This window comes from Citrus sinensis, chromosome 3 (assembly GCF_022201045.2).
Source record: "Citrus sinensis cultivar Valencia sweet orange chromosome 3, DVS_A1.0, whole genome shotgun sequence".
NCBI classification, from domain to species: domain Eukaryota; kingdom Viridiplantae; phylum Streptophyta; class Magnoliopsida; order Sapindales; family Rutaceae; genus Citrus; species Citrus sinensis.
In genome coordinates, this window is record NC_068558.1 from 29,383,179 (window position 1) to 29,398,024 (window position 14,846).

General features: G+C 29.6%; 1 protein-coding gene across 1 annotated transcript; it reads right to left on the bottom strand.

The window, feature by feature from the left end:
- Positions 1 to 2,754: 2,754 nt before the first annotated feature.
- Positions 2,755 to 9,770, bottom strand: LOC127900703 (disease resistance protein RUN1-like). Its single transcript, XM_052435904.1, has 4 exons — positions 9,304 to 9,770; positions 8,291 to 8,822; positions 5,920 to 7,021; positions 2,755 to 2,874 (listed from the first exon to the last, which is right to left on the bottom strand). The coding sequence occupies exons 2-4, from the start codon at positions 8,776 to 8,778 to the stop codon at positions 2,755 to 2,757; spliced, it is 1,710 nt and encodes a 569-aa protein (XP_052291864.1). The 5' UTR covers positions 8,779 to 8,822; positions 9,304 to 9,770.
- Between the last annotated feature and the right edge of the window lie 5,076 nt (positions 9,771 to 14,846).

Sequence of the window (14,846 nt, forward strand, 5' to 3'; positions counted from 1 at the left end):
GTATCACACAAGTTTGCTGTGCAAAATACTCACCCTGTGATACCAAGGTTTCCTTTTCACCATAATACCCATTGGCTTTATAAACTAAAAGAACTATCTCCAATATTTTATAATAAATAGAAATACAATATTAAAATAAATGTGATAATATATTTTCTAAAATAATTTCAATATTTAAAAATATTTTAATATTTTACAAATATATTTTATTGAATTAAAGTCAATTTTATAATAAAAAGAAACATAATATTTAAAAACACATTAAATTTTAAATTATTTTCAATAATATGTAAAATAATAGTTTTAATATAATTAATACATGAGATATTGTACCAAGTGTAATTTCTATTTAACGCTAAGATTTATTTAAAATCTTTATAATAAATAAAAATATATTCTAAAATAAATATAATAATTAAAATTTTTAACATTATTTTAAATATAAAGAAATATTTTAACACTATTAGTCTATAAGACAAATTATATTACTCATATTTATTTGTATTTATTAAAAAATTTAAAGTCAATTTTCTAATTGCTATATTTAAAGAATTTTATTATTAAAAATGAATCTTGTTATTCCATTTTGAAAATTGGGGACATCAATAACCATTTCCACAAATCTTGATGGTTTAGCTATCTTTTTCCCTATTAAATATCATAAAATTCTTCAAATAGCATTCACTATCATTGAAAATAATGTGCTTCTTTAGTTTGTTAAATAGTCAACAGAACTGTTGTTCGAGCATCTTCCAAGAAATTGTTTATGAAATGGAAATATAAATATAGTAATAAACATGGTGGTGTTGTTTCAAGTTAAATTTTTTACTTAAAAATTTGATAGATTATTACTTTCAAGCAATCTAATTATAGGTATTGAAAGTTAAAGTAGTATTTAATATTGATTCTTCATCGACTATTAGATTTCTTAGAACCAATCTCTCAACATTTATGTCAAGATTTTAAGTAAAAGTTTTAATTTAAAATATCATAGTCCTGCAAATATATATATATATATAACCACGACTACGTTGCATTAGGGGTAAACAAAACCCATTGTTTGTCCTTTACCTAAATGACCGTTGAATAATATCCAACAATTGGAACCGGAGTACTTAGTAATAAGACAGTAAAGGAACTGTTAGGAAATTAATTGCAGCAAACTGGTGGACAGTTAGTAATAACTAATTATACAATATATGCAACAAAGGGCCATGCAAGTGGGGTTTGGAATCAGATTTATCTAAGAATAAGAAATATTATAAGGGAAAAGGACATTTACACTTCAAAATTTGAGAAAATGGTCGCCAACATTTTCAAGCTTTTGAAAAGAGATACTAAGACTCAATTTTAATCATAATGCCCTTTGTGTCTATTATTCCAAAAAAAATTTGTACTAAATAGAAATATAATATTAAAATAAATAGAATAATATATAAATTTTAAAATAATTTCAATGTATTTACAAATATTTTAATAGTTTACAACCTATTAGATATATTTTATTATGTTAAAGTAAATTTTATAATAAAGAGAAACATAACATTAAAATAAATGTGTTAAATTTAAATTATTTTGAATATTAATGTAAAATAATAATTTCAACATTATTAGTATATGAGATTCTTTTTAATTGTTAAATGTATTTAGCGCAAATATTTATTAAAAATCTCTACAATAAAGACAAATATATTATTAAAATAAATATAATAATATAGATATTTAAATTTATTTAAATATTAAAATATTTTAATATTATTAGTCTAGTAAAGAGATTACATTATTTATATAATATTTTTATTTATTAAAAATTTTAAAGTTAATTTCAGTAAATATTTCAAAGCATATTACAGTCAAAATGGAGTCTTAGAGTCCATTTTTTTAACTTAAGGGTCTGCATGACCGTTTCCCCAAACCTTGAGGTATAAATATCATTTTCCCAAATAATTAGTTAAATATTCTTACAAGATTTATTACTCTTCTAAAATAGATTATGGTTAACACCTTGTCTTTGGTCTTAATTTAATTCGAAAAATCTAAAGACTTTTGAAAGTAAAAATTAATTTGATTAAAGGAAACACAGTTTACAATTCGTAATAGCGTAAACAAATATCAAATTCGGGGCATCCATCTTTGTTATCCACAACTTTAAAGTTTCCATTATTCAGATTTTTTCGGCCTTCCTATGTGAAAGACAATGAAGCAATTAACCACTTAGATATCATATCATAGACCTGCGGATTCGCATCGAGCACTCGTCTCCATTCTTTTTTACATTTTTCCAAATTCAGAGAGACATAAATCTTCTGAACAAATTGCTAATAATTTAGATTACATAATGCTCTGTTTTGCTTACACAAGCTCTACTAAACAGAGCAGCATTATTAATAGGGTTTGAAAATGAACAAGAATCTGTAATCCAGATGAGATGGCAATGTCGGTTACAAGAAATTGTTGTACAGTGCCTATCATCCACTTATATACTACATGTCGGTTATTTTTTAGAGGAAGCTCGTATGATGAACAGTTAATGTCGTCTACAAGAATAAGTAACGTACGTGTTTGATCACTTATAATAGACAAAAGTAGTGCTCACTTATAATAAACAAAACTAGTGCTCTGTTCTTCAAGAGGACACAGGGTAGAACTAGTTGAATCTTTATAATCAGAGTGTTAAGTGAGGTCCTGGGGGGTCGACAGTGATCGTCAACTGATCTTGATCCGCGATGTTTCCTACTATTGTAAACGACGGCATCAAGGAGACAACAAGAGAGAGAGCTCTTGTAACGGGCCTAAGCTTCTCGAAGCTGCATTCAAGCAAGTCTCAGGATTGCAGCTCTTTGGATTGAGTCCATCTTGCTCCTCAAGAAGCAACTGTCACATTTCAGGTAACCGCAGGAATGTTAATAACAAGTTCTTTTAATGAGCATAAGTTGCCAATATCAATTGGGATTGCCCGCCCCTTCCCCTGGACTACAGTTACAGAGATCCAATTTTGTTCAAGTGTTGGGAAAGCCGGAAAGTTGATGAAATTTTTCTTGAATTCCGATTAAGTTTGTTCCAAAGAAATTAATGAGAGAATTTTATGTTTTCTAATTAATTTGACCTTTTCTGCTTGCCAACAGCGGATAATTATAAAGAAAGACTACGGTCTATGGTGGTTTATGGAATCAAAGACATTGTCAATGATAACAAAAATTTGATTAATCTAAGCACTAACAGCAAGGAACTTCATTAAGGGTGTCTTCAACGTAAGTACTTAAATAATAATTTAGAGTATTTAAGGAAACAAAATAATTTTAAAATGATAGAGAACATGAATCATTTTCTTTCTCTCCTTTCTTATTCTTTAGCAGGTGACACAACATTTCATTTTGTCTCACATACAAGCACAAAATTTTCAACTATAATTTTAAACCAATGGGCTTCACATCTTTGTCCTAATCGAAAGCTCCAATTAGAAAGCTCCTTGGATGAAACATATGTAAACTTCCATTGAAGAGGCAGAAGTGACAAATTTCAAAGGATTTATTGAAAATCATGAAATTCCTCCCTCAGGAAATCGTATATGAAATTAAACAAAAATGTAAATACAGTCATATTATATTTATAAATTATGTATGCAAATACTAAGTTATTTTAATAAGACTAATGAAGTGATCAAAAAATATAAATATAACTGGTATAAGGTTAAATACATGATATGATTCTAATTTGATAAATCAATAATGCCCGAAGAACTCAATCAAAGCCCAAGGAAAAAACACATTATTTGAAGCCCAAGCTCAATATGGAAAATCCTCTAAACATTGACGTTAAGATTTTTAAAATTGAGATCAGTAAGTACCACATAAATCCTTTAGGTTGTGGCTCCTCGTCATCACAGCATCCACTCCCACGCGCAAGTGCAATAATAGATATGAAATGAAATAACACTGCAATGAAACAGAGATATTAAGAATACGAAACAGAGGATTTAAAGCTTCAATCTGATCGAGAACGAATGCAATTTTCATTCACGAACGGCACATTCTGATTCCGACCAACTCTTTGATCAAGCAGAGCATTTTCTAGTAATTAAACACGAAAATAAATGCCAATAAAGAAAGTAAATGAAATACAATATGCGTACTTACACATAAATTCAGAGAAAATAATATTCACCAGGCTTTGCCCTTTCATTTGAGTTGTGTAAATCTGTTAGGTTATAATAATAGTGCATGCTTGACATTGAGGAAAGCCTGATCATTTCTCTTTAATTTGTGCTGATAATTAAGATAAAAAATATTAATGCATGTATGTATGATCAGTACCTTTATTGTGTGTGTGTAATAATAATAGTAATAATAATAATATCCTCAACAGAGGAAGAGACATGATCACACACTCGCTGGCCATTTTTCCAGCGTGCCGTACCTTCTTGGATGACAAATCTTTTAAAACTGATTTTGGTCTTTACATCATCTAGTATTTATCAAGCTCCCTTGATTGGAAATATTAAAAATGTTGTGCTGAATCAGAAAGTTGATCCTGTTGTTTACCAGGACCCTTACCTTCGAATGAGACTTTCATTTTCTTCAAAGCAGGTACTATCTGCATTCTTTTACTCCTGAATTTAACATCTAATATCTTGTATTAGATCAGTACTATCCGAGTGTATCTGACTGCTTAGGGTATGACTTTGGATACTTAAGAGATACCAAAAAAAAAAAAATTATCCATGTAGGAAATTGATAGTAATGAAGCACAAATTGACTTATGGGTCCTGAGGATGCATATCCTGTTTGATACTGCATGCTTTTTCTTGATTGGAAGTAATGAATTTGGACTAGTATCTCTTTGTGAGACTTACTTAACCCACATATGTGAGATAGTTACAAGCTGTAGTTGAAAATAAAGCTGTAAAATAGATTTTCTTATTACCAGTCGATTCAAATGGTAAGACATAAAGGGGCTGTGCAAGAGATTGTGGTTCTAATCCCACCTTTTTTAAGTAGCACTAATGTATTGGTTTAAAGAAACTTTTTATGGGTGCTTTTAGTTAATAACTAACTAGTAAGGTTCAAAGAAAAGAAAAAAAGATGTTTATATACATGATATATGTATGTTTCAATATTTTATTTTATCTCACTCTGTTTTAGGAGCACTTAAAATGAACTATCAGACAGTAACTTTTGATGATCCTGAGGGTCTAACCATTTTTCTTACTGAACTATTAACTTGATCAAATAAATCCAACTAGGAATACAGCTATTCTTACTTGAATGTGATATATGTAAGAGGAAGGCCATACCAATTTGGACATATACAAATGGTGCCGAGGCAACAGTAAATGACTTGAGTTTGTCTCTACCTGCTCCAAGTGTGGAAACAATCATAATTTCTTTAATTTTTTTTAAAGCCTTACTTCAGAGAAGGGAGAAAAGGGATCTTGTCTTATTTTTCACAAAATATTTTCATATTTTATTATTTACTTGTATCTTTTTCTTTTTTGAAGACATTGTTCTTATTATTTCCATGTGTAAATGCTTATTTTTCACTTAATATTTTCAATTGATGGAATGGGATACGTTTTACTTGGCTTTGCTGCTACTGGAAAAGGACTACATTTTTGCATGGCTTTGGTGCTGGATATTGCTGAACGCTGAGTACATTACTTTGGTTTTGGATTGGCCTTTGTTGGCCATTGGCTTGACTTTGAAATATTGATTTAACTAATGTATTGTAAAATTTGAATTGTATGTTTTCGAAATTTAGTAGTACTGGATGTTTTTATGGATAATAAAGGTCAATAATTTAGTTCATTGGTTTTGGATTGGATTGCATTTATTAGTTTTTTCTTTCATAAACTAATGTATTGAAGAAACAATTTGAAGACCATTAAATCTGAGGACATGTTTTTTTGGCTCAGTTGCTTACCGTGTTTTTTGTCAACACATGATGTACATCTTCTTCTTTCCACAATCTGCTACGTTTCCCAGGCTCTTTAGGGGACTGTCTTTTAACAATTTGTTGACCCATTTCTTGCAACAAATTGTGCATCCGTAATCTATTGCCATTAGAAATTTCTATGAGAGATTTATCAATAAGAACCCTTATTCCAATAACTGGATCAAAATCACAGTAATCAATAATTTTTGTTACATAATCTCTATCCTCTCCTCGATAAAAACATGCTATGTCGAGGAATATTTTCTTCTCTGTTTCTCTAAGCCCATCAAAACTTATTTTAAGTATATCCAAAATTTCATTTTCTGATTCTCTTTCAAGTCTCTTTGGTGCACTTTCCCATTCTTTTGTTGTTTTACCATACAAAAAGGATCCCAAAACTTTGAGAGCCAATGGAAGACCACCAGTGTATTTTACAACATATTTTGACAGCTGTTCATATTCTTTCCAAGGCTGATTGGTTTTAAAGGCTTGTTTATAAAAGAGTTGAAGAGCTTCATCATCTTGTAGTGCCTTGAGCTTATGTACTTCATCTACTCCATGTGTCATCAACAAATGCTCATCTCTTGATGTTATTATGATCCTGCTGCCTGGACCAAACCATTCTTGCTTTCCAGCTAAACTTTCCAATCGCTTTAAATCAAATGCATCATCGATAATCAGAAGAACCTTTCTGTACCGCAGCCTACTTCCTATCATCTTGAGACCATCATAAACATTCCGTGTGCTACTATCTGGAAGCTTTAGTAATTCGGAAAGGAGTTGCTTTTGTAAACAGATCAGACCGCCTTTTTCTGAAATTCCTCTAACATTGGCAAGAAAACTACTTGCTTCAAATTCATGAGAGCTCAAATCATAAACAACTCTTGCAAGAGTTGTCTTACCTATACCTCCCATACCACAGATCCCAATCATACGAACACCATAAGGCTCTTTATCCATAAGAAACCTCAGTGTATTCCAGCATGAATCCATTCCTACTAGATCCTTAAAAATCTCAGATTTTGCAGGAATTTTACTTGGCATCTCCAGGATATCCTTGACAATATCTACAATAAATTCTGATTCACTCCTGCAGATTGGAAGAACAAGAAAAGATTGGTGTTGTTGAATTAAAATTAGTGCGAACATGGTATCAAATCAATCCCGTAATATGTAGTATCCATACAGTGCTATATTCATTCATTCAAATTGAAGTCATTAAATGTGTTGATTAATCTATCTGTTCTCTTGTGCTTCTTCAGTCGCAGATATTCATTTTCAAAGCTATTATTTCAATTACATCATATGTATTAATAATTTCTCCTTACATTCATTCTATGGCCTGCCTCTGTTTTTAATGTCTAAAAGCTCAAGAAATTCTACAATTCATTTGTTCCTCCGGGTAATTTTTAAAAACCTCCCCTGTGGTTTGGGCTTGTTGCAAGTAGACGGCGAGAATTTGTTTATTTGTAAAAAACCCCCTACCGTCAGTTAACTTTAACATTGACCGTTAGTTGACTGTGCAAAGACAATATTACCCTTAACAACAGTTTGTAGACGGAAATAACTAAAAAAAAATTAAAATTGTTGGCGCGAAAAGCACAAACCCTATTTTTTGATAATTTTATCCTTGTTAATTCCACAGATTTACAATATCATAGGTAAAGATTATAACTATTTCATTTTCAAGTTTTTAATTTGATCTTTTTTATAGGAACTTTAAGAAAATATTAATAATTTAAAGATAATTTTTTAATTTTTTAATTTTTTAATTTTATCTTTCTTGTAGGAACTTTAAGAAAATATCAATAATTTAAAGAGGGTAAAATAACCAACAATTTTAATTTTTTTTTAGTTATTTCCGTCTACAAATCGTTATTAAGGGTAATATTGTCTTTGCATAGTCAACTAACGGTCAATATTAAAGTTAACTGACGGTATGGGGTTTTTTACAAATAAACAAATTCTCGCCATCTACTTGCAACAAGCCCAAACCTCAGGGGGAGGTTTTTAAAAATTACCCTTGTTCCTCCGCATCATTCATGCAACAATAAATAATCAAATCTTGTCATGTATATTTTTATTTGAAAAATCACAATCATGTTATTTGTCAGAACAACTAATTGAATACATAAACACTATGTTTCTGGTATAAACTTTTGTTAAAGACATGTATACATATACAAACACTATCAAGGCATTTTAAAACATGAAATTAATTGCCTCAGTGACTCTTTAAAACAATACATATTAGTGAAGGGATCTTTCGATCTGCTCATTAGCTATGACTCATGCAGAACAAACAAACATAAGAAACCTTGGTCTTAGAAAATTAATGTTTGAGAATAAGAACAATTACCTGTCCTTCAATTCCCAGCCAGAGACATTAGCCACCTTTTTCAAAGCATCTCTCCACTTTTGCACCTTTTCTATATTCATCCTGAAAGTTTCTTCATGTTTAGAGAAAGCTTCTCCAAAACTTGCTGTCTGTTTCCTTACCACAGTCGGTTCGACATCATAGAAAATTGGAAAGATCAATTGTTGATGACCATTTGTGCTCTTCAGTTCAACAATCTCAACGAGTTCATCCAAGCACCAAGTCGAGTAAGCATAATTTCTTGAGAAAACAATAATTGATATTCTGGATTCTTGAATTGCTTTCAACAGTCCGGTTGAAATGGATTTTCCTCTATCAAGTCCTTTATCATCTCTGAATACAATGATTCCTCTTTGATCCAAAGCAGCATACAAATGATCTGTGAAATTTTTGCGGGTGTCTTCACCTCTGAAGCTCAAGAAGACATCATATTTCCAATGGGAGCCTTTTTTGATGTTCATGGAAGCCATTATATTTGTTCTTGAATATTTACATTGGAATAGTTTATCACTTCCTGCTAAAGATGTGGAACATTATGCCAACCAATTATATGTAAAAAAATTAAAAAATTAGAAAAAAGGATTGGATAGAAAATCATGGGCTTGACAAAAATGAATTGTGAATGTCAAAGCTGAAAATAGAAGTCAATTAGTTAATGCGATCACTTAATTTACAATTACATATGAGCTAAATTGCTACTTTTAGGTCGCTTAATCCAAGAGGTATTTCATGTTATACTTTCTTTACTAGAAAGAAAAATTCATAGTAAAGAAATTCCTAGATGTAGTGAAAAATTAATTTTTCAGACGCTGACTGGAGAATGAATATGCCGACCTCTATTTAAGCAAGACTTTGATTAGAGCCTCTAAGAGAATGCACAGAGTATCTTGAGCAAGCATCTAAAACAAAATTTAACAGTCAAGCTTTCTTTCATCCTGGATATGCTAATTAATTCTGAAAATAAAATAGGAATTTGTATAAAAGATAAAACGTACAGCTTTGAGTGTTTTGAAGGCAGCTACTAATGATTGAATTCCTGTGAAGTAATTGATTTAAAGAAGTTGATCAGGCGAATATATCTTTCAAAGAAAAGCAGAGGATTTTTAGTTTGGAAAATAAGGAATCACAGAACTAGAAAAGCAAGTCTTGGTCAAAATAAATAATAATAATAATAATAACAAAAACAACAACAATCAGCAAGGAGATGGGTTAGGGACATGACAGAACCAACGTGACAGACCCGACGAATCCGACCAGCGACGAGTGACAGAGATGGGCTGCAATCGGCGAGGAATCCAACCGGTGACGAGCTGCTGAACCGACGTGATAGAACCGACGAATCCGACTGGTGATGAGCGATGGAGATGGGCTGAAATTGGCGTCGAATCCTTTTGGTGATGTGCTGCTCAACCAGAGAAGGTGCTGCAGACGATCGTTTCTTTGGCTCTAGGTGGTAGAGACGTGATGGGTTAGTGATTTCATGGGTTCTTTTTTAATTTTTTCTCAATTTATATTTTTTAATTGCCAAGAGGGTATTTTGGAAAAATTAAAAATATAATAGAAGGATCCCCTATCTTACAACTAATGTTAGATACACCCCTCACATGAACAGTGAATAAATCCCACACATACTATTTATGTGAGGGGATGTACTTTACATTAGTTGTAAGATAGTGTTTGTCATAATAGAAATAGTTTTGTCGTTTGGGGAATAGGGTTTTTATGCCCAACCCCAATCAAAATCTCAGTAATCAAACTTTATTTTGCGTGGGTCTCACGCACCTTATTCCCATTTCCACCTTCAGTTAAACAAATAAATAACTTATTCATTCCCTTGATCCGCATTTTACTCTCCAATTGATGATTTTATCTTTAGTTATGGATTATTATATTTGTTTAATGAATTTAGTAATTTGTTGAGAATGATGAAGTTTAATGATTTAGTGAGTAGTGAGGTTTAATTATTTTGTAACAGTGGTATTGGTTTGATAATTTGTTTAAAGTGATGAGGGCTGTTTGTCTAAAAAACTTATATTTGATTATTATAATAGAAAAATTTTAGAGGAATCAATTTTAAAGAACTCAAAAGTTTTGAAGCTAATTGTATAAATTTCTCCAACTTTAAGGGGCTGCCTGGTTGCATTACTATCTTAATTATTAATTGTTAAGTACATATATGAAATATTCATTATTAATTTTTATTATTGTTACTAAATTAAAATTTAAAACCTAGCCAAACTTATGTTAAAAAAAAAAACACATTACTAAATATAATCATGCTAATCCATTTTAATCCAATCTAATATGCATTCCCCAGTCCGTTTCCTCAGCACTCCCCATAGTTGGTTCGAGGGGCTGAGCTACGCATGACAGCTAGGGCTAGCCATGAAAAATTTTGCTTATTCCCCTTAAGATTTTATAATTTTTCGTAACATAAAGAATTTTTATTTTATTTTCAAGTATGTCTCTTGTTCATCTTTTTATTGGAGTTAGACTTATTTATAAAATGATTTAATTATTATTTATTAAGGAATTGAAATTATTAGGAGGTTAAAATGTTAGTATAGTTTTAACTTATTATAAAAAAAATTATAATTTGGTCTAATTGAAAAGAAGTATGTTAATATATTATAACATTGTTACTAGAAATAAGTTTATAATAAGTGAATCTCTTACTTTAATTAATTTATAATGCTAAAGATCTCCCCATTTGAGTCTCAACTTAAATCTCAATAGTATGTGTTACTAATCTATTAGATGATAAATGTAAAATTACTTTTTACTCTATTCTACCATCCAATTGATGAATGTCTCACCAGTTGAAACTCAAAATCAAATGTTAGTATTTGTGACATTACTCAATGATATAGTAACAATTAATGATATTTTCATAATTTCATAGTTTGTTTCTTTCACAGTCATATTTGTTCTTTTTTCTTTTAATTAAACCAAATTGTTCAAATATGTCATATTCTTCTATTACTGAAAAAAAAGAATTTTTGAAAGAATTTTTTTAATGTAGATTTTTTTTTTGATCAATAATGGGCTCTATATGAACCTTATTTGTTGCATTGTCATTTTTTATTAAATAAATGTATTTTACAAAGAGTTCGCTCTGGTGTTACTTGAGATTTTTTTTTATTTCTTTTATATGAACTGGTATTCACACAAATATTTTACCATAAATTTATAAATTAGCTGGGGCTAATAAAAATCTTGGGTCCGCCCAAATTGGTTCATCATCATAGAAAATCGGAATTTGTTGATGATGATGATCACTTACGTTCATGCACTTAACAATCTTAGCAAGTTCATCTGAGCACCAAGTTAATTAAGCATAGTTTCTCCGGAAGACAAAAATTGAAATTTTTGATTCCTCAATTGCTTAAAATAGTCATGGGGAAATTGACTTTCTTCTCTAAATACAGCAATTCCCTTTTGATCCAAAGAAACATGCAAATGGTCAGTGAAATTTTTGCGGCAGTACTCTTTGCCTCTAAAGCTAGAATTGCATCCGCCAGGAAGAATTGAAGTAGAACAGCAGCACCAGCTTGGAGAAAGAGCCAGTCACTTGGATTTATTTCCCATGACTGGTTTTATCTACTCTTTCATTCCCAATTCAATTATGTGTAACTAAATCTTCTATACTAGGACTAAGGATAAAACCCTATTCAATGAAATAAATTACTTTTTTTTATTCAATTAATTTCTTATGTGACCACTTCAATGTTTCTAACTCTTGTTTCACATGTTTGGTTGAGTAAAATTAAATCGTTTCATCAATTATGTCGTGTATTATTGATTGTTAGGACTAATATTTGACTAAATTTATGCTTGGATCCATAGAACTTATATGTGATTATCTTTGATTTTGTGTCTTTCATTAAATTATTTGCATAAAGTGCTTAGATAAACTTTAACTATTTGTTATTCAATATGATTTCATGGATGCTTAGATATCATACTATTAAATAGAAAAAGAACTTACATAAGATTAATTTTAATTGGGCTTAATTATTAGATTTATCAGTAGACATAGATTGACTTCGAGTAGTTATACTAAAATTGAGAATTGATTAGTAATTAGATAATTGTTAATTGAATTGGGTAGATTTTGAAATCCTGGTACCCTCAATCTCTTGAATTGTTGTGTTAATTTACTCATTTTATTTTTAATTGCATCCTTAGCTTTAATTTCTCAAACAAAATATTTTTTATTCAACTAGGGTAGAGTTATAATGGACTTAGATTAAATTTTACTTTCCTAAAAATTGACATTCCCTATGGATTCGATCTAAATTATTTTTAGTCTATACTTTAATAGACTCATGTGCTTGCGAATATATTAAAATTTGCACAACACATTCAGCCTAAAATAAAATATAAATTATGTAAATGAAACATAAAATTTATAAAAGGAAGGTTAAATAAGTAAATTAATATAAGAGTTATTAAAAAAATAAAAACTTACAAATGTAAATTAAAAGCTTATTATAATAATGCCTATCTTATATATTTATTGATTTTGTTTCTAAATGAAATAACTATAGTTTTGGGTTTATATAATACAAGTGATAATATATGTGAAATTTTATTAAGAATAAAATTCATTTCATGTTTTTTAAACCTATTTATAAGATAATGTGATTCTGCATTCTTCTAAATCTTCTCAACAATAAGCCCAAATGATTTTTAAGTAAAAGAAGTAAAGTTTGAAACTATATATAGTATGTATAAAACTGAAAATTAGATCCAATTTTGTTGATATTTCATATATATTTAGTAATATAAAAATATCTTTCTATTTTGTTTTGGTTTGATCCACAATAAGAAAAATAATTTTGCTTGATTAACATATGTAGGAAACAAATACTATAATAGAAAATGGAAAAAAAAGTTATAAATGTCCTAGGATGAATATAGTATTTATGGTTAAACCAATTAAATAAAACTTATTCTAATTATTTTCAATACAATTTTTTTTTTGTTTTCAATTAATAAGTGGTGTTTTTCCTTTGCTTAATTAGTGCTTTTTTGTTTAATTAAATTCAATGAATAAACTTCTTTTTGGTTGAGTTAAAGTTTAATGTAGATTTATAAGTTTTATCTTAATTTTACAAGTGTCATTTTTATTTTCAATTTTAAAACATTAATTTACCACTCTTCTAATAATTTACTTGTTTTGCTTTTTATTTATTGGTCTTATATATAATTTATAAAATTTGTGTTTATTCCATGCTAATCCCGTAGTTAAATATGACATCATAAAATTTTCCTTGTGCATCTATCTTTTGAGGGAAATCTGAGGATTTTGACTAGATTTGGAAAATTAAAGCGATTACACAGTTTCCAGCTCCTCAGTTGCATGCGTTGTTGCATTGTATATTCCAAAAGCAAGTCTTGGTAAAAAACGGTCGCTCTCCAGTCTTTACCTCGCGCGATGAAATTACCATTCAATGAAACTTCCTCTTAATGATAACTCTCTTTAATAATTGAATTTACACGACTTCGCCACAGCTTCTTATTTACTTTATTACCAAAAAGAAAAAATTATCTTTAATAAATCCCAAAATGTAATTGTAAAATTTCTTCGGATCCTGATTGGAGGGTGTGTGCCGACCTCTACTTAAGTAAATCTTTTCTAAGAGCCTATAGGGAAGGGCAAAGATCTGTGTGTTTGTATTCCAAAAGCAAGTCTTGGTGAAAATTGACTTGCATAATCGGTTATTCGTTATAATCCACTAGCATAATTAATTATTCCTCATAAACTTCCACTTTGTCATAATTAATTTGTCAAAGAACTATAGAGGGAAAATGATATCTACACCCCAATGCTTAGAAAATGATCCCAACAATCTTTAAATTTTTAATAAAGAACACCAAAACTCCTTTTTAATCATGATATCCTTTAACTCTATAAATCCAACAAATTATCATTAATGTTTTATAATAAATAAAAATATAATATTAAATTAAGTATAATAACATATATTTTTAAAATAATTTCAATATTTAAAAAATATTTTACAAAATGTTAGACATAATAAATTATACTATAGTAATTTTTAAAATGAGTAGACATACTCTATTAAAACATATTATAGTCAAAAATAGTTCTTGGTATCACCTTAACAACCTCCAAAATAAATTCAGATTCATTCCTGCAGATTGAAAAAGATCAAGAAAAGATTGGTGTCGTTGAATTGAAGTGCGTGCGGACATAGTTTCAAATCGAATCATTGAATAGGAAATTATAAATCTTTGACAATAAGAAAGATCACGTCCTTCAATTCCCAGCCCAATAAATTAGCCTAGCCACTTCTCTCAAAGCGTCTCTCCGCTTTTGTACCTTTTCTATATTCTCACTAAAAACTTCTTCATATTGAGCAAATGCTTCTTGAAAAGTTTCTGTCTGTTTCCTTATAACAGCCGGTTTCACGTCATAGAAAATTGGATAAACCATTTTGTTGGTTATTTGTGTTTTTGCACTCAAGAATATGAACAAGTTCATCCAAGCACCAAGTCAAAAAAGCATAGC